The sequence below is a fragment of the Bos javanicus genome, chromosome 4 (genome assembly GCF_032452875.1).
Source record: "Bos javanicus breed banteng chromosome 4, ARS-OSU_banteng_1.0, whole genome shotgun sequence".
NCBI lineage: Eukaryota > Metazoa > Chordata > Mammalia > Artiodactyla > Bovidae > Bos > Bos javanicus.
In genome coordinates, this window is record NC_083871.1 from 62,697,907 (window position 1) to 62,725,733 (window position 27,827).

Sequence of the window (27,827 nt, forward strand, 5' to 3'; positions counted from 1 at the left end):
GTAAATAATAGAGTTCTAGTGTGGCTAAAACTTTTTGTAGTACTAGCAGATTATCATGTTATGTTATTTCAGGGTTTTATTAGGATTGACCTGATTTCTGTTACTGGAGTTACATTTTCTTATATTCTTTTCCAGCGGCAGCCGTTTAGGAGGCTTGGTTACAGTGTTGTGCTTCTTTTTCAATCATGGAGAGGTAGGTAGTAAACAAATATTTTCAAACTGTTCAGGGGTTTTACTTCTAGAAACAATGTTTTTCACTTAAGTATTTTTAAAAATTTTAAGACATTTTACCAATACAAATTTTACCAATATAAAATATAGAAATATATAGAAATTTAAATATATATTTAAATTTCTTTAATTTCTTTAAATTTAATCTGTAGTTCAGTTCAGTTTAGTCACTCAGTCATGTCCAACTCTGCGACCCCATGAATCGCAGCACGCCAGGCCTCCCTGTCCATCACCAACTCCCGGAGTTCACTCAAACTCAGTCCATCGAGTCAGTGATGCCATCCAGCCATCTCATCCTCTGTCGTCCCCTTCTCCTCCTGCCCCCAATCCCTTCCAGCATCAGAGTCTTTTCCAATGAGTCAACTCATCACATGAGGTAGCCAAAGTATTGGAGTTTCAGCTTCAGCATCAGTCCTTCCAATGAACACCCAGGACTGATTTCCTTTAGAATGGACTGGTTAGATCTCCTTGAAGTCCAAGGGACTCTCAAGAGTCTTCTCCGACACCACAGTTCAAAAGCATCAATTCTTCGGCACTCAGCTTTCTTCACAGTCCAGCTCTCACATCCATATATGACCACTGGAAAAACCATAGCCTTGACTAGACCGACCTTTGTTGGCAAAGTAATGTCTCTGCTTTTGAATATGCTATCTAGGTTGGTCATAACTTTGCTTCCAAGGAGTAAGCATCTTTTAATTTCATGTAGTAGCAGTCTTTAAAATCAGAGAAGACAATGGCAACTCACTCTGGTACTCTTGCCTGGAAAATCCCATGGATGGAGGAGCCTTGTAGGCTGCAGTCCATGGGGTCACAGAGTTGGACACGACTGAGTGACTTCCCTTTCACTTTTCACTTTCATGCATTGGAGAAGGAAATGGCAACCCACTCCAGTGTTCTTGCCTGGAGAGTCCCAGGGACGGGGGAGCCTGGTGGGCTGCCGTCTATGGGGTCGCACAGAGTCGGACACTACTGAAGCGACTTAGCAGCAGCAGCAGTCTTTAAATGTTTAATCTTATTTTGATTCAAATTTTAAACACTAGCATTTATCTTAAATTTTATAACCATTGTATCTTTTGATATATCTCTTAGTGGCTTAAAGAAATAGTGGGTCTGTGTTAATTCTGTATATAATTTAAAATTGTGAAAACTCTTGTTTTAACTGTAATAAAAATAAGCTAGCCATGTATCCATTAACTTCTTGTGGGGGGTAACTTTTTGATGTAGGAGCTATTGTATATGTTTCTATTTTAATGCATTTATATTAAACCTTGTTATACTTTTAAGGGTCCTTTGAAGAATGTTTTATTGTATCTATAAATTTGTGCATGTATCCAAGTTCTTTCTAAAGAGAATAACATTGTAAAAAGCATAGACTCTGCATCCAGGCTACCTGTGTTCAAATCCTGACTCTGCCATTTAGTGACTAAGTAAGTGACCTGGGCAAGCCCTTTAATCTCACCCACCCTAGTTTTCTCTTTGTAAATGGGCATAATAATGTTATCCATCTCATTGGATTATTGTGAGATTAAATGAGCTCATATTTGTAATGTGTCTCAAACAATGTTTGACACATAGTTGCTGCTAAGTAAGTATTAGCTGTGTAATTGTATTATTATTGGTAACATTTTAGGTTAAATTTTAATATAAATTCAAGATGCCAATGAAATCCTTCCACTAACTTAATTATAATTGTAAATGAATTTCTAGTAATATATATGTATATGTTTGGTTTTCTTTCATGAAAGTTTTCTATGAGGGGAACTCTCATATAAAAGGTCAGGTTGTTTTGTGTGAAGTAACTTAATCCTTTTAAGTGTTTCTGCACTGTCTACAATATTTGAATATATACATGTTACAAAGCTCTGAGGGTAGTCATACAAAAACTAAACTGTAGACTCAGGGTTGAACTTACTTTTCTTATCATTTAGTGGATTACTAGTGAAACTTAAACTAGCACATGCGTAGTATTTAAAATCACAGAAATTTAAAGCTAGAGTGACTTTATAGATTAGAGTTATTTGACGATTGCAACATGACATCAATTAATTAATTTGGTCTGAAGTTTAAACAAAGAAATAAAAGAATTATTTGGCTCTTTTTGACTGTGGATGCTGCTTAGTGCCTTGGTGTGGACCATAAAACATTTGGAAGCACAGATCTGTGAGAATGCCCTAAGAAATAGGAAATAATTGCTTAACAGTGGAAGAAAGGAGCATTGGGTGTTCACAGTGAGATGTTGAGAAGAAAGAGATTACTGAAAATTTCGAAGCCAAGGCACAGTTTTAAATATTACTATCTCTTAAGCAGAAAGGTCTACTGTGTTATTCTCAGTGTAAACTCAGTTCAGTCGCTCAGTCGTGTCCGACTCTTTGTGACCCCATGAACCGCAGCACGCCAGGCCTCCCTGTCCATCACCAACTCCCAGAGTTCACCCAAACCCATGTCCATTGAATCGGTGACACCATCCAACCATCTCATCCTCTGTTGTCCCCTTTTCCTCCTACCCTCAATCTTTCCCAGCAACAGGGTCTTTTCAAATGAGTCAGCTCTTCGCATCAGGTGGCCAAAGTATTGGAGTTTCAGTTTCAGCATCAGTCCTTCCAGTGAACACCCAGGACTGATCTCCTTGCAGTCCAAGGGACTCTTAAGAGTCTTCTCCAGCACCACAGTTCAAAAGCATCAATTCTTCGGCACTCAGCTTTCTTTATAGTCCAACTCTCAAATCCATACATGACCACTGGAAAAACCATAGCCTTGACTAGACATTCAGTTCAGTTCGGTCACTCAGTCGTGTCCAACTCTTTGCTACCCCATAAATTGCAGCACGCCAGGCCTCCCTGTCCATCACCAACTCCCGGAGTTCACCCAGACTCACATCCATCGAGTCAGTGATGCCATCCAGCCATCTCATCCCCTGTCGTCCCCCTCTCCTCCTGCCCCCAATCCCTCCCAGCATCAGAGTCTTTTCCAATGAGTCAGCTCTTCGCATGAGGTGGCCAAAGTACTGGAGTTTCAGCTTTAGCATCATTCCTTCCAAAGAACACCCAGGACTGATTTCCTTTAGAATGGACTGGTTGGATCTCCTTGCAGTCCAAGAGTCTCTCAAGAGTCTTCTCCAACACGGGGTTATTAATTTTTGATCATACATTTTTCTAATAATTTTGATACTCTTGTAGCATGAACATCTTTCTTAGCAGTCTTTTCAGTTTTTAGCAATGAAATAGACGTTCAGTTCATTTTTAAGGGTGATAGATTTTTTTTTTTTTAACACTTTTCAGCTACTTGGGATATTGAAGCATACCTAGGGATTACTTTCTACTTAGGAAAAGATTAAATGAGATTAGAATTAAAACTGTAGTTTTCCTGAATTAGTTAAGTAAATAATTGTACTTATATCAGTGACTGTAGCTTTAAAATATATAAGTGACCATTTTGAGTAATGACATTAATTGAGAACATAAACTGTAGTTTTGGATAAAATAATTGTGAGATCACAAGTAACTGAAAATGATTTTATTATAATTTTTAATTTATTTTGGTTTTCAGATTGTAAGATTTTCAGACCCTTGTTCTCTTCTCATTTTTAAAAGTGTTGTTTAAAGTACATAGTTTTTATATTGGGGGGGCGGGGCACAGCATCTACTCTGGTTGTAACTATTCATGTATTTAGTGAACTTTTCCAGAGAAGCACAGTGTGTGTCGCACTGGAATATCTGGCCGTTTTCTAACTGGTACCCTTCTTTCTTAGAAGAGTTATTTAAATCATGTGAGTGAGTGGTTTATGTGCCAAAAACCAGTTGTGAATTGTTTCCTGCTTTTAAGTTCTATTTGCATTATTTAATTTGTTCTGTAATTGAGTCTAAGATAGTATTTTTGTTTTCATTGTTGTGTCATTTAGTTTCTAAGTCACACCCAGCTCTTTTGCAACCCCATGGACTATATAGCCCACCAGGCTCGTCTGTCCACAGGATTTCCCAGGCAGGAATGCTGGAGGAGGGGGTTGCCATTTCTTTATATGATGTACTTTCTGAAGCATTCCTTTCTCAGATGGTTTTACAAGGGGAAATTTTTGCTCTAATAGAAGAACTACAAATTATGTAGCATAAATGATTAATCAAATTATTTAAAAGGAAAATTTTAAACCCTCAAATCTGAAAAATGTGAAAACATAATAAAGAAGCTATTAGTGGCTCATAGTAATGATCAGTAATATTGAGGCTATATATAAAATTATTTTATAATAAAAATTATGCAGATGTTTTATCAAACTTTTTAATTAAATGTTAATTCTGTTCCTATTGAGAATTTTTGCTAAGATGAAAACTAACAATTTTTCTTTGCTTTTAAAATGTTTTCTTATTATAAGATATTTATAGCATTGGTTGATTTTTAGCATGCTAATTGAAAAGCATTTAGATGGATACATTAAAAAAAAACTAAATGCAGTACTTTTCTCCAGTTTTTGACTGTTAAAAATTCATTTTATGTGAAATAGGTTTGTTTAGCTTTTTATGATGAGATCTTTTCTTGCCAACTTAAGGAACCTTTTCTCGTTTCCTCTTCCTTCCTCCCTTTCATTTCTAATGATGGTAAGGACATTTGTTCTGGGTCTTGTGTTTATTCAACTCATTTAAAACAACATATATAGTCAAATCACTTTGCTGTATAATAGGAATTAACAACACTGTAAATCAACTATAGTTCAAAAAAATAAATAGGGAAAAAACAACAGCAGCATATACTGAGGGCGTACCCTATGTCAGGATCTGTAGAGGCTGCAGATGTTTCAGTTAGTAAAACAAAGGTCCCTTGTGGATGTGAAGGTGGAACAGTCTTCTGCTAAAGGTGGGGGGTTGCGGGGGTTTCCTGATTTATTTGGGGAGAAGCAAGGAGGCCATTTTGGAGGAGCAGAGAGTAGAAGGTATAAGGCCAGACAGTGAAAGGTGGAAGGTGGGATGTGGAAAGAGCTGATTCTGTAGTCCTGTCAGTCATTGTAAGGTTCATTTGGAGCATATTGAAAGGCTGTGGAGGGTTACCTGCAGACGAGTGACATGATTTAAATATTTTTTACATTAATTTCGTAGATAGTGTAAGTGCAAGATGTATTATTTATTCAGGCAATTGAGTGCTGTGTGTATTTGTGAGACTTAACTCCAAAAGTCCATAAACAGAGTGTGTGCTAGTCTTAGTTGGAGATTAATCTGTTGATGTAGTTTGAAGACTAGTAATAGCTTCTAATGTGGCAGAAAACCAGCCTCCTGCATCTTTCACGCCCTGGCCCTTTCTGGGTCTCTCTGCACTAGGGCATTTTCTTCTTGCCTCAGCCCTGCTGTCCTTCCTTCCTCTAGTTCCCAGAAAGGACTGCTCCTTTTCCTGTCTCAGGGCCTTTGCACATGCTCTCTCCTGTGTCCTGCCTGTTTCCCTCTCCCTGTGTCTCCTAATCTATGCCTGGTTAACTCCTAGTCATCTTTCATAGCTGGATGTTTCAATTTGGGTTTCGGTGGTGTTCTTCATTTCTTCCTGCAGATCTGGGTTTCCATCTGGTGTAGTTTCTCTTCAGTCTTAAGAACTTTATTTAGCATTGTGGTACAGATCTGCTGCCAATAAGTTCTCTTAGCTTTTGCCTTTCTAAAAACATCCTTATTTTCCTTCATTATTTTTTAAGTGCCTTTTTTTTTTTTTTTTGCTGGATAAGAATTCTGGGTTGAAAGCTTTATGTTTAAGCTCTTTAAATGTCATTCTTTGTCTTCTGGCTTCCATTGTTTGAAAAGTCATCTATCACACTTACTATTGTTTCGCTGAATGTAATATGTTTTCTATAATGGTTTGAAGTTTTATTTTTTTGTATTTGATTTCTCTTGGTTTGATGGTGATGAACTTAAATGTGGTCTTCTTTGTATGTACCCTGCTTAGATTTCTCTGAACATCTTTGTTCCGTGGGTTGATTTTTTAAATTGGTTTTTAGAAAACTTTATCAAATATCTTTTGTTCAGATACTTTGTCTTCCCCATTCTCTTTCTTACTGTCTTTGAGGATTCCAGTTCCATGTATGTTCAGCTTTTGATGTTGTCCCGCAGGTACTCCCTTCATCTTTTTGTTTGTTTGTTTGTTTCTCTTTCTCTATTTGGATATATTATTTGTCCTTGAGTTCATTGATACTTTATTCTGATACATTGTCTGCTTTAATGCCCATCTAGTGAATTTTTTATTTTAGATATTATAAATTTAAGTTTTTCCCCGAGCTTCTGTTTCTCTGTTGAAAATTCCTATCTGTTCACCCATTTTATCCATCTTTTTCTGTAAATTTTTAAACCTAATGATTATAGTTCAATTCCCTGTCTGCTAATTCCAACATTAATGTTCTCTGTGGATTAAATTTTCTGACTAGAATTTACCTTTTAATTGTGGGTTATATATTTGATTTTACATGTCTCATAGATTTCTATTTTATGCAAGATATTTTGTATAACAAAATGATAAAGCCCGAATTAAATAATTGTTTTTGCTTGTTTTTTTTTTTCCCATCAGAAAGGGAATATCTTTTCCTGTGTTGAGCATGTAGGGTAAGGGCCAAGCGATTGGATCCCGCCATGAGTCTTGCCAAGCTGGGGAGTGCTGTAGTTTTAATTTAAATTTTCCTCCAGTTTCAAATGAATGAAGGAAATTTCTGCCCTGTGGCTCACTCTCCAGTTTCCCAGATGCTCACTCCAGGGTATGATCTCTTTGGTCTTACAAGCAATTGAATTTGGAGGAGGTAAATTTTTAGCTTTTTAGTATCAGTCCATCACTGGATTCAACTTCAGCAGTTTTCTGGAAGCTAAACACAACATGAGATTGTGACTTCTCTCTGCCTCCTGACTGTTCTTCAGTGCTTCTTCTTTTTTCAAGTTTTTTTTTTTTTCATGTCGACCATATTTTAAAGTCTTTATTGAATTTGTTATGATATTGCTTCTGTTTTATGTTTTGTTTTTTTGGCCACGAGGCAGATGGGATCTTAGTTCCCCAACCAAGGACAGAATCTGCACCACTGCATTGGAAAGTGGAGTCTTAACCACTGAACTGCCAGGGAAAGTTCCTGTTTGTCTCTGCTTCTTCACCCTAATCTGAATATTAAATTAATTTAGTACTGTTTGTTGAAAAGACAGTTCTTTTTCCTTTGAATTGTACTGATGCTTTTGTCATTAATCAAGTGACTGAGTATCAGTAGATTTGTTTTAGACTCTCAAATCTGTTCCAGTTTGGCTGTTTATCTTTAAGTCATTATCATGCAGTCTTAAATATTGTAGCTTTAAAAGTGTGATATCTGGTAGTAAAAGTCTCTAACTCTGTTTTTTTCCAGTGTTGCTTTAACTAGTCCAGGTTCTTTGTATTTTCATATGAATTTTAGAATCAGTTTTCCATGATTCCTCCTTCCCTCAGCACATATAAAACCTGCTGGGACTTTAGTTATTGCCTTGATCTCTAGATCAATTTAGGGAGAAGAGGCATTCTAAATATATCAAATCCTCCCATCTGTAAACATAACTATTCTTCATTTATATCAATCTTCTTCAGTTGTTTCAGCAATGTTTTTTATATCATAATTTTTGTTAAATTAATTCCTAAGTTGTGTGTGTGTGTAGGCACACATGTGTATTTTGGTACTATTCTCTGCCCTTTTGATGTGTCCAGTGTTCTTTATTTATTTCCCTCAGTGTTCTTTGAACACTTACTTTCTTGCACAAAAAGTTGTTTCAAAATCACTTAGTACTTTCCTGTCCCTAGATTTGGAATCAGCTATTTTCCAAGGAATCTTAGATCCTGCTGGTGGAAAATGGTATTTAGAGACCAAAAGCAGGGTGCTTAGTGTGCTTATTACTGCTTGGATGTAATCACTTTTAGCTTCTTTCAGCAAAAATCATTAATTCACACCGATTCCTCCATTAATTCTGATCTAGTAATCCAGTGTTATAATCTCTGCCTTCCCCTACTCCATATTTGTATCTTCTGCCTCCCCATAATGTAATTGTATTTACTTATTTGCTTTATTCTGTAGTATATACAAAATAATTTCAGAATTCGTACACTAATACGATTACTAACAACAAACCTACTAAGTAAAGCTTAAGATTTCTTTGCTGTTCTTTGTTTCCTAAGATCATATTCTGCTAAGGAATACAGAGTTCAAAAGCGAAATAGCTCGATATATACCTAAATTATTTTTGCTTCTCTGTTAGGTTACCATTCAGTGCAGTTGGAATCATTTGTTTCATTTTATATTTATATTGTTTTTGTGTCATGATGAATACTTTAATACTGTATACAGAATATTGAGCATGTTGATAATAACCTTGAGTAGTTTAGTTTACAACCACATAGTAAAGGTGGTAGAGTTGATAACACCTTGTCAGGCATTTTTTCTATGTTTAAATAAGTAAGGAAAGGTCAGGTTTGAGTTATTGGTACAAAGGATGGAGTCATGAAGATGTAAGTTATTGCTTATCCAACAAAGCTGACTCATTTCACAGAAGTTTTTTTGCAAACTTTATGGTAGGATATGCTGTTATCCTGGAAGATCAGAGACAAAAATAGATAAACATTTGTTTCCATAGAACCAGTAGAAGTACTTTATTAAGATAGTAAGGGCTTCCCCAATGGCTCAGTGGGTAAAGAATCTGCCTGCAGTATAGCGGACACCGAAGACCTGGGTTTGATCCCTGGGTTGGGAAGATCCCCTGGAGGAGGAAATGGCAACCTTCACCTGAAAAGTCCCACAGAGGAGCCTGGCAGGCTACAGCGCACAGGTTCTTAAAAAGTGGAACATGACTGAGCGACTAAGCACACACACAAGCACACAAAGCTTGTTGATAGCAATTATATGTCACTGAAGCATTAATTTTTGTGTAAGCAAAAATTGTATTACAAATTCAAATTGATGTATGTATCAATAACTGATGGTTCAATTGGGCAGTGTATCAGTACATGGTACAGAAAGAGATAAAAGCTCCAAGAAACCTACCTGACTTATAAAGTTGCAGTCCCACCAGCCTCATAAAGCCAATGCCAAGCTAAGGGTCTGCCTAAACAATGGGGCTGCCCAGGTAACATCAGCTAGATGATGTTGTGTGGCTGTTGCATTTTTTTGTTGCATCCAGCATTTTTATGGTTGACATCTGGATAGTTGAATCCTTAAACCTTTACTGTTCTTAGAAAAGGAGTAGCCAAACCCGTGGAGGTCAGGAATCATTTTGGAATCACTTGTATTGTGTTTACTATTGTAGCTAATACAACAGTGCAGCAGTCAAGAGGTAGGATCGTTGTTTTAAGCTCAAACCTTATATGTTAACTCTAATTAAAACTCTTGGAACAAGCCTTAAACATGATCTATTTGATACTAATACTGACTATAAGTTATAATTGACTAGTCAGTTCTATTTCTATTTTTAAATTATGAAAATAAATCAGTTAGATTATGCTCAGATCTCTAGTAGTATAAGTCAACTATTTGAAAAGAGAGGTTGAAAAATGAAGCTGTTTATTGCTGACATTTCTTTGTTTTTGATTCTTGAGTACATGACTAAAAGATTTAGCCCTTACCAAGCCAAATAGATTAAAAATTATGTAGTGGATGAGGACAGTTTGAACAGTGCAAGATTTTTTTTATTGAATTTATTTTCACAATTAAAGAATTTCTTATTCTTTGTCAGAGTGCAGAGTACTTTTCTGTAATCCTTTTTGAAGCAGTTCACGTGTATATTTCCTCCTTTCTTATATTTCAACCTATAAAGAGAATTATAGATTTTAATTTTCCACTTAAAATTATAGTTAAATAAAAATACCTATTTATTGTTACTTAAGGTATGATTAAGACACATCTTTTTAAAAAAATTTTTCGTATTATATGCTATCATTTAGATCAGCAGTTATGTTTGTTTCAGATTTAGAAAAGCACCCTGTGTTATTGGAGAAACAATAAGAAACATGTTCACATATATTTGAATTCATTCACTCTTAACATTTTAGAAGGAGAAAACCTTGCTCTTTGTTATAGTTTATAATTGAGCTTTCTTATCCATACTTTACAGAGGATATAATTGAGTTTTAGCAAACTGAGTGACTATTGCTATTAAGAGAAATGAATTTCTAAGAGATGACAACATAGTTGAATTTAGTAATGAAATAAATGTGGGTGAACAGTCTAAGGAAAATTTTCAAATTGTGTATTATATAGTTTAAATATTTTCTTACTGGTTTTTGCATAGAGATTGGTAGCTTTGTAAATTTTGGTTATATATTTCTTCTATCAATCATACTGAAATCTCTAATAAACTAATTAATCAACTAACATTTTTTAAAATTGTATCTCAACAAACATGCATTTTTAAAGACTTTCAATCTTTTCATATTATCTTGCATGTAAGTTCATTTAAAAATATATATTTATGTTAATTTCATAGGGAATGGTGACTTTTGGTAGAAAAAGAGAAATAAATTGACTCAAACTTTCTATAGGGGTAGTAGAGATATCTAATAGTCTAAGGCAGAGCTAAAATAAAGGCTTGTATCCATCACGATCTTTGTCATCCTATATATTCCTTAAATTTACCCTGCTTGACTTGAAAGATGCAATGATTTCTTCTAGTGTGACTAGCTTAGTAGTAGTGATATCAAATTGCTTTACATTTAATCCAGGGCTGTTTTCTTCAAACTGAAACATGGACTTATTAATATATTTAATATATATGCAGAAACATGATAGAATACTAAAACTGGACTATTATGTTATTTAATCAAATCCAAAGTTAGCTTTCAGAAAGGCTGATAACTATTTTAGAATTTCTGTTATTTTATTTGATCTCCTGTACCACTTTTTATAAATACTTGGCAGCTCAGGTCAAAGAAGTAAAAACAAAAATGGAGTGCTCCTTTTAAGTGGTATTGTCGATAAAAATACTAACAGTGATGTCCCCAGAGAGTTTTGAAATATTAGCTATGAATCAGTTCAGTTCAGTCCCTCAGTCATGTCTGACTCTCTGTGACCCCATGGACTGCAGCACGCCAGGCTTCCCTGTCCATCGCCAATTCCTGGTGCTTGCTCAAACTCATGTCCATCGAGTCAATGATGCCATTCAACCATCTCATTCTTTCCCCTTCTCCTTCTGCCTTCAATCTTTCCCAGCATCAGAGTCTTTTCCAGTGAATCTGTTCTTTGCATCAGGTGGCCAAAGTATTGGAGTTTCAGCTTCAACATCAGTCATTCCAATGAATACTCAGGACTGATTTCCTTTAGGATGGACTGGTTTGATCTCCTTTCAGTCCAAGGGACTCTCAGGAGTCTTCTTCAGCACCACAGTTCAAAAGCATCAATTCTTTGGCGTTCAGCTTTCTTTGTGGTACGACTCTCACATCTGTACATGACTGTTGGAAAAACAATAGCTTTGAATACACGGACCTTTTTTGGTAAAGTAATGTCTCTGCTTTTTAATATGCTGTCTAGGTTGGTTATAGCTTATCTTCCCAGGAGGAAGTGTCTTTTAATTTCATGGCTGCAGTCACCATCTTCAGTGATTTTGGAGCCTAAGAAAATAAAGTCTGTCGCTGTTTCCATTGTTTCCCCATCTATTTGCCATGAGGTGATGAGACTGGATGCCATGATCTTAGTTTTTTGAATGTTGAGTTTTAAGCCAGCTGTTTCACTCTCACTTGCACCAATAGGCGCTTTAGTTCCTCTTTGCTTTCTGCCATAAGGGTGGTGTCATCTGCATATCTGAGGTTAAATCTGAGGTTATTGAACTAGTTATGAATAGTTTTGCTGAAATTCATGTGAAAGAAGACAAACTATAGTTAATTTTCATAGTCAACTCAAATGTAGTGTTTTTAGTTTTGGCAGAACATTTTCTTGCTAGTGTTTTCCCTCTGTTCCTTTTAAGCTGCAGGTGAAGCTTTTTAGGACTTTGCTGTTGACAATTCATGATGTTACTGTTTCATAAGGTCTTATGCCATGTGTGCCTTCCTCCTAATTTGGCTGTTGGTAAAAATGTTAGTATCAATAGTTTGTTTTCTGGCACACCATTACATTGTGAGAAAAGCTTAATAGCAACTTTCAGTTGGTATGTCTTACTCAACACATTTAGCAAAGTTACCATACACTATGAATTTGTTTTTTTTTTTTTTTTCAGTGTACCCGTGTGATGTGGACACCTCCTCTCCGTGAAAGCTTCTCATATCCATTCCTTGTACTTCAGATGTTGCTTGTGACTCACATTCTCAGGTAACTTTGACTTATCTTTAGAGGTTGTTATTTGCTTTGCATTGAATAACTTAAGCTGGAATTTTTAAAACTTCCGTTATGAAAACAATGTAATAAAATAATTAAGATGATGCTGTTGCTAGGTTGCTTTCATAAAGGTATTTTAAGACTATAACTTCAAAATATATTACTACCCAAAATGTTTTCTTAATCTGCCTTCTAGTCTTCTTTCCTTTAATTAGTGATCCACAGATATGCCGGAGGAGCAACAAGTCTGCTTCTGCTTCTGCCATCTCTGCTTTCCCAGGTCGTTTTCTGCCACCACAGCAGCCTTCCAAAAATAGGAAGAAATGGGGAAGCTGGTGGCAGTAGAGTGTACCTACACAAGAACAGTTCATAGAATACGTGTGGTCAGGAACTGTCATATGTGTAGTTCTTTCTGCATTTGTTTAGCATCCCTGAGAACTGAATAGCAGGGGTAGAAAGAAACCTTCTGAGTAGATAAAGATATGCTAGGAGAATTCCTGCTAGAAACGCAGGATTGGATTGGGCTCATCCCTGTTTCTCTGGCCTTCAGTTAGAGACCTAATAGAGATGCAGGCACCACACTGGTAGAGAGTTTAAAGGAGAATAGTTTCCTCCCCTTCTACTGAAAGATACAGAATTTAGACGGATGCTGCCTTGTTTCAGAGGGTGACGATAAAAGAAAATGGAGTGTAGGAAACAATAGAACAAAGCATGATGAAAATCTGAAGATGACTCAGACTTGTCTAACTCTGTTCAATGCAGAATTCAGGAGAACTGGTTGACGTGTGTTACATCAAACCCTTTGGGTGATCCATTTCCCCATGATGAGCTTGGCAGGAATAGAGCCATTATGTGGCTTTGTCTCTTAGTGTTTTTAGACCGGCCTTTCACAGAATATGGGATGGGTGGCAGCTTTTGTATTAGCTCTTAAAGTCTTTGCAGCTCCAGTCTGATTGCTCTGCCTTAAATTCCGCTTTTATTATGGAAATTAGAGCTTCTTTAGCATCTTCAAGTAAGCTGACCTCTGGATTCAGCTTTAGTTATGGCGCACCGTGATAGACCTTTCCTTCTCAAACACTTTGGGAAGAAGTGATGTGCTGTATGAACACCTGAGTCTCCACTGCACGTGTTGTGTCACCACAACCACACTCTTGATCTTGGTTTTTTTCTCTAATACAGTGCACACAGTAGACTGCCCATCAGTCTCTATTTTCTGCTTTTCACCTACTTTTCTGCTTCTGTCTTAAATCCAGTGCTGGCAAACTTTTTCTTCCTCTGATTCCCTTGCTAATATGCTCTGATTGTCCACAGCTGCTCAGATCAGAGATCCAAATGCCCCCTGCCTTTGCCTCCTCTTCTCTTTTCTGTGTCCTATTCATGCAGGACCCAGCTTTTATCTCATCTCCTCCAGGAAACGTCCATCAGCTGCTCAGCCCATATCCTAAACACTTGCTTGCTTGTCTGCAGAATACTTATTGCTTAGAATCTGCTACTTCTGTGATTTTTTTTCATAGGCATCATCTATCTCTCCAAATTAATCTATTGAATGCAGCTTTACATATATATATTTGGTTGTGAATTCACCAAAATATAGTTTGAAAAAACTCAGCAGATACACTGACTGATTTCCCCCTCTCCCCTTTGGAAACTTTGTTTTTTTACAGTTATTGCTGTTGTTTAGTCGCTGAGTCTTTCTGACTCTTTTGCAAATCCATGGACTGTAGTCACCAGGCTTTTCTGTCCATGGAATTTCCCAGGCAAGAACACTGGAGTGGGTTGCCATTTCCTTGTTCAGGGTATCTTCCCAACCCGGAGATTGAACCCGTGTCTCCTTCATTGGCAGGTGGATTCTTTACCGCTGAGCCACCTGGGAAGCCCTTGTTACAGTTATACTGGGTATTTACTTTTCATAGTAAGTTGTTGTAATTGGGTGTCAGTAGGCATAATTTTTAATCCATTGGCTCATTTTATATGTTACAACCAGATTGTGTTTAGAGATTCTAATTTGTAGCGATTTGGAGCCATGCTAGAATGTTTTCTGATTTGTGTGTCTGTTAATCACTCAGTCGTGACTGACTGTATGTGACCCCGTGGACTATAGAGCCTGCCCGGCTCCTCTGTCCATGGAATTCTCCAAGAATAATACTGGACCGGGCTGCCATTTCCTTCTCCAGGGGATCTTTTCTGGTTAAACTTATTTTATCTTTTTAAGGGCTACGAAACTTTACAGAGGAAGCCTGATTGCACTCTGCATTTCCAATGTATTTTTTATGCTTCCCTGGCAGTTTGCTCAGTTTGTACTTCTTACTCAGGTAAGGTGCTTATATTTTTAAACTGAATTAAGTTTAGTATATTTGATTATAAGAACTTAATTATCTAAAATTATAGAACTGATATGTTACATGATTCTAAGTCCTAAAATGTTCTTTTCAGTTGATATTTTGAAAGAAATTTCAAGATAGGGCAATAAATAAGATTTATTTATTAGTGGATATTGAGAGTGGGGAGTAGAATGTGTGCTCATTTTTCCCTGCACCCACTACTTTGATTTTTTCTTATACTGGCCTTATTCCTATTCATAGAAAGCAACTTGAGTTGCTTTTAAATGTCCTTTGAAATGTCTTGCTTGAGAAAGGAAGTCAAGCCTGGATTTGAGACCTAACTGTTCAGTAGCTTCTTAGTTGGACAGATAGCCTAACTTTTCTTAGTTTCAGTTTTCTCATATATGAAGTAGAGAAACTGAAATAACCTACTGTATTGGGTTGTGATTAGGATCAGATGGGGTCATGTATGTATTATAAGACTCCTAACACATTACCACTACTTAACAGGATGTCAGGTTAGCTGTTTCTTTTTTTTTTTTTTAAGAGAAGCTTTGAAAAAGTGAAAGTGTTAGTTGCTCAGTCGTGTCTAACTCTTTGCGACACCATGACTGTCACCTGCTGGGCTCCTCTGGCCATGGAATTCTCCAGGCAGCAATACTGGAGTGCACAGCTATTCCCTTCTCCAGGGAATCTTTGCAACCCAAGGATCGGACCTGGGTCTCCTGCAGTTCAGGTGGCGCTATTTGTACTTAATTCTTTATTTGATGTTACCTTTTAGACTCTCTTGTCTTCTTTAGTTTGTTGACATTTTAAATGTTTCTGGTTTAAAATGTCCCTGAGGGTCACTTCTTAAAACCTAGTAGGCCTGTTGTGTATTGCTTAACCCCTGGAATGGAAAGGGAGAGCTCCTACCCTCCCGTTGGTGGAGATGGCCAGCTTTATGTTTTTTATCTGGGGGATGGGGAATGTGGGGAGTTGCATGGAGTGAGAGGAGGAAGTAATGTGCCTCTCTGTGGGGCTTACACTGAATAACAACACACTTGCCCACAGTTGTGTCGAATCAGTCACCCTTCAGCAATGATGTGTTCCCCATGGAGAAATCTGGGTAAAGGGAAGCATTGTTTTCTTGCTTTTAGGAAAATTTATTGTAGATTACTTGGAGATTAAAAACTTGATGAACATAACTTAAGATACATGTTTATAAGTATTCAGCTATTTTGCTGTTTGTTTAAAACGTATTTGTGTAGTAAGAGAAGCATGGAATTTAATTTGAATTGCTTTTTCCATGAAGAAAGATGGAAAGACACTGTTTGAATACCTCTCTATTTTACTAAAAAACTGAAAGTGAAAGTTGCTTGGTCGCGTCTGACTCTTTGCAACCCCATGGACTATACAGTCCATGGAATTCTCCAGGCCAGAATAGTGGACTGGGTAGCCTTTTCCTTCTCCAGGGGATCTTCCCAACCCAGGGACTGAACCCAGGTCTCCCGCATTGCGGGCGAATTCTTTATCAGCTGAGCCATTTTACTAAGAGGTACATTATTTAATCAATTTATTCATATAATCAATTAATTCATATGAATAACTCCAGTACTCTTAGAATTCTTGGAAAATACATTCACAATTTTCTTCAAAACTGTTAAAAAAAGTTAATACCTTTGTAATACAAGTACTTCTAGCTTGAAATTTGATAAATTTAACTATAGCCAACACTGGAATATTTGTATAAGTATAAATGAGAACACTAATGGAGATACTTTTTAAGTGTGACTAACAAGCAGAACCTAATATATTTTTACACACACATGCATTAAATAATTATTTTTTAGCTTTTAATGTATCTTTCCCAATTATGTATTAATTGTCACATTATAATTGCATTTTCATATTATTTGAGCAAGGCACTTTGTAATTCTACATGTCGGCAGTAGAGTCACTCTGACATTAAAAGGAGTATTGTTTTGGATAATCTGCAAAGCAGATAATTTACATGGTTAATTGAGAGAGAAGTGAATGGAAGAGAATAGTCAACCAATATTTGCTATATTAATGTATTCACCATGTTTAATCATAAATTAGCAGGTAAGAGGGAAACTAAAGAACTTTCTATATAAATATAAATTTGAGGCAAAATAAAGATAATTCCTTTCTTAATTTTTTAATCTGTTCATTATATATGTATAATTTTAAATTTTCACATAACTTTTTAAATTTCAGATTGCATCATTATTTGCACTCTATGTTGTGGGATACATTGACATAAGCAAGTTACGGAAGATCATTTATATACACATGGTAATGATTTTTAAATTTGTTTTTTCCCATATATCTTGACCTTAAAACAAGCTCCTGATTAATATTGATTTATTCATGGCTGAAACTGGTTTTAACATAGTTCCATAACTAAAACAAGTGTTAGTCAAAAACTGTGATAGAATTAACAGATCTTATTTTAAATAGGCCACCCTGAAAATTTTATCTTGGGTCATATTACCTGATTTGAGTTTGTGTCCAACTTATACATTATCAGTAAAAAAGATAATTCGTGAAAGAGATCATGGAATGGTATATAATCCAGGAACCTTCTGTTAAAATAAAGTGGTATATCCATTTATTGAACACCAGCTATTGAGGCACATGGGACATATCAGTGAATAGAATTGCAAAGATCCCAGCATGTATGTGGATTACATCCGAGTAGAGTAGAGGAAGGATAGAAGACAGAAGATAAATAATAAACATAGTAAATTGGTAAATTATATAGTATTTTAGAAAGTGGTATGGACTATAGAGAAGGATAAGCCATGAGACCCCGAGGAGGTCAATAGGGCCAGCTGTCAGTGGATGGGAGATTGAGAAGTCAAATGAGGTGGTCAGGAGAGGTCTTACTGAGAAGAGGGGAGGGTAGTGCAGCAAAGACTGGAAAGAGGCGAGGGAGTCAGTTAAGTAGATATCATGGAGAAGAATATTCCAGGTTGATGAAATAGAGCAGAGATCATAAGGCTGGATGGTTGATTTTGAAGAATACTGATTTTTAAAAAAAATGTTTGCCTTCTCCATCGTTAATCCTTACAATTTTGTTTTCTTTTTCCTATAATTTTAATGTAAGTACAATATGCCATGGCTTTGTGCCAGTCTTAGCCTATCAATAACTGATTTTGTGGTTTGACAGGTACTTGTGGTTCTTATTATCATGACAAGATGCCTTTTAGCAATAATTACCAGGAAATTTTGAAAAAATAATCAAGGTTTATTACTTACAGGACCTGGAAATTACACAGCACATCTGGGACCATGCAATTAGGTCATGGGGACAAGGGGAGGTATAGGAGAGGTAGGGAGCAAGTGTGCATCTGGGATTCTGCCTTTGTTGGTGTCTAGGATGAGGGCGTAGGGTTTTGAGGGCTCATTCTCTTTGGTGGATTTAAAACATAAGAGTGGGAATTTAAATCACAGGAAGGGAAAAGACTGGCCCAGAGGTCAGGTATTGAAATTAACAAAGATCTCTAAAACCAAGGAGCCTCAGTAGGGGCAGGTGACCTGACTTTATCTAGTCCTGTGGCTGGCAGTGTGTTTATTCAAGAGATAGCCATATTTGAAGTGGATTGCAATAAAAGCTTAAGTCAGGCACTTGTTATTACTAAAAAGAAAAAAAATCCCAACTATCAGGGTTTATACTACAGCCATATATTTTTTGTTCTCTAATAATTGGTACATATAAAAGGACATTTATAAGATAAATTATGAACAGAGTTATAAAATGAACAATAATGAGCCTACCCTCCAGCTGAAAACTGGAACCATCATTACTTTGAAGCCCTTGTGTCCTGAATATAGCCACCTCACTTTTCTTGGAGATAACCATGAGCCTGACCTTTCAAATTATAATTGTTTTCCTTTATGACTTTACCATATGCATATACTTATGCATAGATAATAGATTCTTATAATTTTTATATTGTTTTTGAGGTTTATAAAATGGTTTCCTTTTTGTGTGAAATATGTTTTCACTCAGATTTCTGAGATTTGTATGTTACTGGAGTTCGGGCATTTTCTTTCTTTATGTTTCTTATTGTATCAATTAAGCACAATTTATTTATCCATGTTCTTATTGAAAGATGTTTAGATTTTTTTTCCTCTCCTTTTCCTTTTATGAATAGTGCTTATTTCCACATACCTCCTGGGACATAAATATAGAATTTCTCTAAGCTATTTACCTTGTAGTAGAATTTTTAGGTGGTAAATTAAATGCATGTTCAGTTTCACAATTTAATATTACAGTGCTTTTCAAAAGTGATTAGACTACTTTGAACAATAACATGTAACAGTCCTTGTTATTTGGTATCTTTTTTTCTTTTTTAATTTTGTCAATCTGGAGAATATAAAATGGTATCTTATGACCTTAATTTACATTTTTCTCTGGTTTTCAGTAAAGTTGAACGTGTTTTGGTATGTTTATAGGCCCTTTGTCTTTTCTCTTTGTGTTATTCCTATTCAAAATTTTCATCAGTTTCTCTCTTATGTCCAAGAAAAAACGTCATTTGTTTTATTCACTGCAGTGTAATCCACTACTTTCATTATTAATTTTGATGCTTGCATTGTTCCTGATTTGACCGGCTACTTTCTGCTGGCTTCTTTGTCCTTTGTTCTCATTATGCTTTGAGTACTTTTTTGAAGAAATCAGAAAGGCTGTTTCATCAAATGCTTTTCTACATCTGTCTAGAGATCCTGTGTATATTTTCCTCTTTAATATGTTGCTATGAAGAATTACATTGATTGATTTTCTACATTAAGCAACCTTGCTTTTCTGAGCTAAGCAAAACTATATATTCCTGGATTCATTTACTATTATTTTGTTAGGGTTTCAAATCTGTGCATGAATGGGATTAGAGAGTACTTATCCTTTTTCACACTTGATTTTTTCCCCCCAAAGTGTTTAATATGCTTTTTCTATATTGCAGTAAAAATTAGAATAAGTGTTAAGCCCTTAGTCTGTATAAGCAGCTATGGATGAGGACTTTGACTTAAAGTTACAGTTTTAAAAGTACTAATATGACACAGGCTTAGTTTATAGTAGAACCTATCTTGGGTAAATGATATATGCTTTATCATGTCACTTACTGACTATGGAATCAGTTACATACTATGGGCTATCTTTGCTTTACAAACTCCTAAATCTCCATAGTTACATAAAGGAAAAAAATATGAAATTTCCTCCAAAATGAATTTTTTCCATTTTTTATTATGATAAAATAATATCATACACATAAACTTTACCATCTTAATTGTTTTAGGTGTACACATCAGTGATATTAAGTACATTCTTATTGTTGTGCAAACATCACCACCATCTATTTCCACAACTCTTAATCTTGCAAAATGAAGCTCTATACCTTATAAAGTTATAACTTCCTATACTCCTTCCCCTCATGTCCCCCCAGTGCCCTGGAAACCCTCATTCTGCTTCCTATGTTTATACTTTTAACTACTCTAGGTACCTCATATAAGTGGAATCATGTGGTATTTGTCTTTTCCTGAATGGGTTATTTCACGTGGCATAAATGTTCTCAGGGTCCATCCATGCTGATGCAAATGGCAGGGACTTCTTTTTTATGGCTGAGTTTTGGTCTGTTGTGTATATGCCACATTTTCCATATCCATTCATCCATCAGTGGAAACTTAGTGTCTTGGCCATTGTGAATAATGCTGCAGTGGACATGGGAGTGCACATCTCTCTTGGAGATCCTGTTTTTGTTTCCTTTGGGTATATGCCAGGGGTGGGTTTTCTGGGTCAAATGATAGTTCTATCATAGTTTTAATTTCTTAAGGAACTTCCATACTGTCCTCCATAGTGTACCAACTCACCAATAGTGGGGAAAAGGGCTTTTTATTCTCAACATCCTCACCAATACTTACATCTTGGCTTTTTGATAATGGTCTTTCTAACAGGTGTGAGATTATGAGGTAGTGTCTCATTGTGGTTTTGATTTGCATTTACTAATGATATTGAACACCTTTTCCTTTGATATTATAATAGCATTTGATAAAGTCAACATCTGTTTCTGATTTTTAAGATCTTAATTAAATGAAAATAGATGGGTGTTTCATTGAACTTTTGATACATACATGTACTTTAAGCCAAAAGCTAGTATCATGCAACATGATGAATCAATAAAACTATTCCCATTAATGCCAGAAATTTAAGAAATATGTCTTCTGCTACTCTTAACATTGTTGCATAAATATCAACTAATACAACTGACTAAAAAATAAGAGTCTCAAATAGAAAAGGAAGATATAAAAATATCATTGTTTGTAATTGATATACTTCTGAATACGTAAAAAACCCAAATTAATAAAGTAATTACTGCTAGAAACAATGGAAGTTTATATTCATTTATTCATACTTAACATAATTTTTCTAAATATAAAAAATCAGAAAATATGAAAAGATTTCTGATGTAATAGCAACACAGATAATATACTTTGAAATAAACTTAATAGGCAGGATCTATATGAAGAAAACTTTACACCCTTGATATATATAAAAGAAGACTTAAAGAAATGGAAACAGTGTGTACTATTTTCAAATCTAAAGATTTGATAGTGGGCAGATGTAGCTAAAATATAGTATAATGTACATTATAGGATAAAGCAATTTTAATACAAATGTCTTTTTCAAATTTAGGCTGATTATAAAATTTTTATATAAATTTTATGTATGTGGATCAAAAATAAAACCACTGAAAGAAAGCATGGATTATTTTATTTTTAAAGGCTTTTCTTATAATGGAGGTAAATTCTCAAGTCTTACAGGAAATGAATGATAAACTGACTAATGTAAAAATTTAGGAAACAGTTATAATAAATATCACAAAGATAAAAATGAACTGGGAAAATATTTGTAATATGTTTACTTTGTAAGGGGCCATGCTGTATAATATATGAAGGAGTGCTTAAGAAAATACAAAAACCCAATAGAAAAATGGACATTAGGAGTAGGAAATTCATACACACACAAAACAATGTAAGTAGTAAATAGAAGAAAAGAAGCTGTATGTCTCATCCCTAAGAATGGAAAGGTGCATAGAAAAAAATGAAACAATGAAGCAACCTTTTTTTTTGTTAGATTGGCAGATATTTAAAAAGAATAATGCATGATATTGGTAGGAGTGTGTATCGGCAGGAACTCTCATACCCTACTGGTGGAGAGTATGATATTTTTGTATGGAAATTTGTCAGTATTTTCTCAAATTTTAAAATGTTTGTATCCTTGACCCACAATAGTAATTCATCCCATAAATGTGTTGACATGTACTAATATATAAGATGGATACATAAGGATGTTTTCTCAGCAGTGTTTATAATAGGAAAAACAAAACTAACAGCGAGACAAAATTGGAAAGCACTTAAGTATTCAGAGTACTGGTTGCATAAATTATAGCGTATCTCAAGAGTAGAGTACTCTTTTCAGTTATTCAACAGAATGAATTAAATTGGTTTAAATTGATATGTACAGCTCTTTGAAACAAACTAAGAGTAAAAGCAAGCAGTAGTATAGCTTCTGGGCCAACTTTTCATTTGTGGTTTTAAAAAGTTATAAACTAGAAGTTGTATATGTAAATGTAAGAATGCACAGGGAATTGGTGGTGGTGGTGATTTCTGGGGTTTTGAAGTGGGGCATAGAATGCGGGCTCTTTTACTTGTATATTCCCTTTTGAACGGTTCAAATTTTGTTTATCATGGGCATGTGCAGTTTTCAGAATAAAAATCATTTTTTTGGTTTTCTGTATGTTAATTATATTTTTCTTGGATTTTTTCAGATTTCTCTTGCACTTTGTTTTGTTTTGATGTTTGGAAACTCAATGTTACTAACTTCTTATTATGCTTCCTCTTTGGTAATTATTTGGGTAAGTGTTCCTTAAGTAAATGTCTGTTTTTGAAATTAATGGTTTACCAGTTTATCATTGGCTTGAGATTCATGAGGGATTATCTTTCAAGAACTGTTTCAAGTGTCTTACTAAATACATATAACGTGATAATGTATTTAAGTTCTCACTTCCAAAGAAACACAGCAAAAATTAATGCCTGAAAACAAAGTGCTTTGCTTTGTACTCTCAATCTGTCCTTTCTCTCTAATCTTTTATGTCACCTAAATTTTGGCCCAGGGTTTATTTTAGAATGATTTCTGTGCTCTCCTCTTTTTCTTGTTTTCTCCCCTCTTTTCAGTTTGTTCTCTTCTTTCCCCACTCTGTCACCCCCTTTCCTCGTTTTGGCATCTCACAGCAGTCTCTCCTTCTTGTTCCACTGTGATCAGAGAGAGGCTTGAGGACTTGTTTGTTTAGTTTTTTCCCTTCATGTCTATTTGTATGACTTATTCAGATAATTTAAATCAGGTAATGGTTCAGTTATATTTTTCTAGATCATTAAGAGCAGATGTAGATTATGGAGAGACAGTCTTACGGAATTAGGGTAACAGGTCATCTAAAACCTTCTGCCACTTTTGTTAGAATGACTTTCTAAATATAATATGTCTCTCTAAATTTAAAGACTGCAGAGGTGGTTACTCCTTTTTTTTTTTGTCAATGGATTTCTCTGTTACAATGTTTTGCATACCTAAGAGGAAAGAAAATATTCCTTATGTTTAACATACACGTGCTTTAGTTTTAGACTGGTTTCTTGGAGATGAAAGCATATTGCACTGTCTTAACTGAAATATATTCTACTTCTTGAATAGTCATTTAAGTAAGTCAGATCATTTTGTCTTTCTTGATTTCTAGAACCCATTAACAAATTTGGAATCTGCTATTTCTTTGTCCAATTTTACAAGTAAATTTTTTTTAAAGATTCTGTTTTCCAAATGCCTCTTCCCAGTCTAGACCACCATCCCTTTCAGGTTGTGTGACTTGAGTATACTCCAGCACATAAATGAGCAATTAGCATGTGGTTGACGCTTTGTTCAATCATGACTAAAAAACACCCCTCGTTAACTGAATTGCTGTGCTTTGCTATTACTGATAGTTCTTACAGTCGTGAATTCTGCTTGTAATTAGGAAATGTGACAGTGGACCCAATTCTGTATTTACATGCGTACATGGAGAAGTCCTTGTATTACTCAGGGTGAAGTACATGACTGTTGGTACTTGTGTACAGGAAAGCCATTGAATGGAAGATTGCCTATCAATAAATTCAATCTTAAGTACATGTTGCAGGAAATTCTCTTCAGTTCTGTTGAACACCTACAGTGTGTTAGGCTTCTTACTGGGTGCTTGATATTGAGCTGTCTCTCAGGTATAGATTAAGCATTATGCATATTTCATGTAACAATATTTTGATGTATAAAAATAAATGATGGCAACAGGTACAAAATGTAGCATGTTTTTGTATATTTAACTATAAATGTATATTTAACTATAAACATGTCTATTTTTAGTTATCACTTTGAAACCTTAATTGTAACACATTTTGCATTCTCAGATATTCAGAAACTTCTGAAAAGATTTAATTTGGGTTCATGTATTTATGTTTCAATCTCTAACTATATTTTTGCCAAGTTGGAAGTAGATTTAGATCTTTATAGATACTATGCTTTGGAAGTTTGTTATGTATCTGGAAAGAAATCAGATTTGGTTGAGAAGTATTTAGTTGGTTCATCAAAAACTCATTTATAGTTTATTCAAGGAGTTAGTAATATTTTAACTTAATGAAAATCTTATAAGACACCTATCTAAAGTTCGGAAATTATTATATATTTCTTGGTTCTTAGGTAAATCAGAACCAGCCATAGAAGTCAATTATAGAAATTTACATATAGAGATTTTTATTCCAACTTTACAAAATGACTAATTGACTTAAAATATTCTGGACAAAACAGGGCTTCTTGAAATCGAATAAGCTTGTATTGATTCTATGTGAAACAATGAAAATTGTGCTAAATTTTAGATTTTGAGGGTCGTGTTATTTATAAGTATTTTTTTGGTACCTGAATTTGTGTCTGTAATTGTTAACTTTATGCTATGTTATTTTCTCCATGCAGGGTTTACTGGCAATGAAACCATATTTCCTGAAAATAAATGTATCTGAACTTAGTTTATGGGTAAGAATCAATCTATTTGAATGTATACATTCTTCCTTCTCTAAAATATATCATTGGTTTTATGTTTTACTTTCAAGGAATTGATCTATATAATGCAGGAAGTCTAACAGTTTTATAACATATTAGGGCTCAATTTTAATGTGCCAAATTACTCTCTTCATGAAGCAAGATTAATATTGGATAGGTAGTTAAAGAATTTCAATTTTTGTATTTTATTACCTGTGCTTTTTCTGAGGAGCAGTACATGTGTAAGAAACTTTTAGTAGAAGGGGAATTTAACTGCAATTGCTGTGTAAATCTCCTCTAAAATATTAACTTTGATAAGAAGATTGTATATATTTTTCTTTCTGGTGACAGCCCTTGATTTTGAAGTAACATTCTTTATTTTAAGGTGCATGTGTTTCAGCATTTTCTCTTGGCTGTAGCAATAATTACTTCACATGTGATTAAAGCATTTATTTTTTCTTCCTAGGCTATGTCTATGCAGTGGCTGTATGATGCATTGGTTTAGTTTTGTTTTGCTATATTTTTCTTTTGTAGGTTATCCAAGGATGTTTTTGGTTATTTGGAACTGTCATACTAAAGTATTTGACATCTAAAATCTTTGGTATTGCAGATGATGTAAGTATATTTTTGCTTAAACTTGAAAGACTTGAAGTAAACAGGCTTAGAATGAATTATTAGAGTTGCCAAGTACCACTGTTTAATCTAAATTTTAAGGTGGGGTCTATTCACCTGTTATTTTATCTATCTAATAGAAAGTAAATGTGACTAAATATATAGTCTATTCTTCAAAATTAATTTTTGACACAGTCTCTTATTGGTTTTTCTAGATCACAAAGGTTTTAAAATTTTAAAGAAAGCTCTAGAGTCTTAAGCTCAAATTTTAAAACCTATGCAGTTATTTTCCTCTGGTTTCTTTATAATCCCCTTTTGCAACAGACAAAGACACCACCTTCAGAGCCTCTTAAATAATAAATTGTATTATAGACTCATTCTTTTTTTTCTTCCAGTTTTCTGATTAGTGCTTATGAAAGGTTTATTTATAAGCTTTTATAGATGATTTAATCCAAGTCAGTCTTGCGAGAGACATTTTTATTTTTGTTATTGGTTTTACTTTCTTTGGTATTTGGGTAGGAGAGATAATAAGATGAGAAGAAGTCTGTTTTATAATTGCAAAAGATTCACCCTATCTGTAATTTGTCTATTTTATTTTGATATTTTGGTGAGCACATTACTTAAAAGAGGACACTGACCAACGTGCAAAGAGTAACGTAAACCACATTTTTTTTTTTTTCTGTAATTTATTTTAATTCACTGTCTTTCTTGCTCCTGTAATAGATTTAAGTTGTGATTTTGAAACTGAGTTCTGTGAAGTTGTGGGACTTCACAGGCTCTTTGCATCCAGGATAGTCTAGCTTTAATCTCTTACATAGTGGACATCTATACAGGTTTTCATATGAACAACAGAATTGTTTGCTTAAAAAAGATTGAGAACCACTGGACTATTAAAGGGGTAGTCTACAATCTGTGGAAAGATATTTTAAAAGTTTAAAAGCATAGCCTAAAATGCATTTATTCAGTCATTCAGTGTACCTGCTCTGGGCCTGGCAATTGAATGCATCCAGGGGATGATGTTTTTGCCTGGTTTTGGTTTCAAAGTAATGCTGTGCTTGCTAAAATTATTGGAAAATGTTCAATCTCCTGTTTTCAGTGAGAATTTATATAGAATTTATATTATTTCTTCCTTAAATGTTTGTTAGAATTTGACCATGAAGCCCTCAGGATCTGAAGTTTTGTTCATGGGAAGATTTTCTACTACAAATCCACTGTCTTCAGGAAGTTACTGGTAGTTTACATCTTTAGTAGAAACTCACCCATTTCATATATATCATCAAATGGATCATGTTTTTTAAAAATTATTATAGGATTCAGATAGTGAAAAAAGTCTTATTGAAATTTTTTACATGTATGTGAAATTGTCTTTTATGTTCTTTAATTTTCCTTCTTTGGATTTAGAATCAATATTATATTAATCTATAAAGAAGTGCTTTTATTTTTTGCTATGTTTTCTACTTGCTATTTATTATATTAATATTTCCAAAGTACCACTTTTTAAAAACTCCTCTTTGATTTTATTGTATTTTTCTTTGTAACTGAAATCTCTCATCCTCATTTCCTTTATTCTTATTTCTTTGGGATTGCTCTGAACCTTTTTCTGATGCTTGAGGGAAAGTGCTTGGCTCTTTTGTTTTCACTTCTCTTATATTATGATAAACACATTTCAAATCTATAAATTTCCCTATAAGTAGTACCTTTTTTGCATCTTACAAGTGAACTATTTTGTGATTTTCTTTTTTAACCCAAAGATAAGTTTTATGTTATTCAGTTTCTAGCTGAAAGGACTTTTAAAGTCTTTCTTAGTTATTGTTTTCCAGTTTTGCTGCATTTGTGATTAGAAAAAAGTAATTTGCATTGTAGAAATAAATTCACATAACCAACAAATATTGTGAACTTATTTTTTCTTCCTAGAGACTTTTCCAGTTGTGCTTTTATATACTTTGAATACATTCAGTGAAAAGATGTTTATGATATGTATAATCTTGCTTTGTTATTTGTTTTATCAGCATATAATGTCATTTGTTGTCTTTTTCATGTGTTTTTGTTTGAATTTAGTTTTGTGAGACATAACATTTGCTAATGCAGGTTTCTGTGGTTCATTGTATCTGGTATATCTTGTTCTCTTTTTCTGCTTTTAGCCTTTCTGCAAACATGATACTGAATTTTTTCCCTTAACTCTAATTGAGCATCTGTCTTTAATTAGTGAACTTAAGGTCTTCACATTTATGGCAGTTATCATTATTTTGGGACTTCTTTCTTTCATTTTATTGAGATTTTCCAACCATTTTGCTTTCCTTTT

At 34.6% G+C, this 27,827-nt stretch overlaps 1 protein-coding gene across 3 annotated transcripts in view; it reads left to right on the forward strand.

The window, feature by feature from the left end:
- Positions 1–27,827, forward strand: part of DPY19L1 (dpy-19 like C-mannosyltransferase 1) — a 94,030-nt gene that overhangs the window by 38,848 nt on the left and 27,355 nt on the right. For 2 of the 3 annotated variants that reach the window (XM_061414159.1, XM_061414160.1), the window contains exons 7-13: positions 136–193; positions 12,390–12,481; positions 14,700–14,799; positions 17,029–17,106; positions 22,635–22,721; positions 24,848–24,907; positions 25,448–25,528. In XM_061414159.1, coding sequence (XP_061270143.1) covers positions 136–193; positions 12,390–12,481; positions 14,700–14,799; positions 17,029–17,106; positions 22,635–22,721; positions 24,848–24,907; positions 25,448–25,528 — 556 coding nt within the window. The remainder of the gene's footprint in view (positions 1–135; positions 194–12,389; positions 12,482–14,699; positions 14,800–17,028; positions 17,107–22,634; positions 22,722–24,847; positions 24,908–25,447; positions 25,529–27,827) is intronic. The other variant, XM_061414161.1, reaches the window with a different exon arrangement.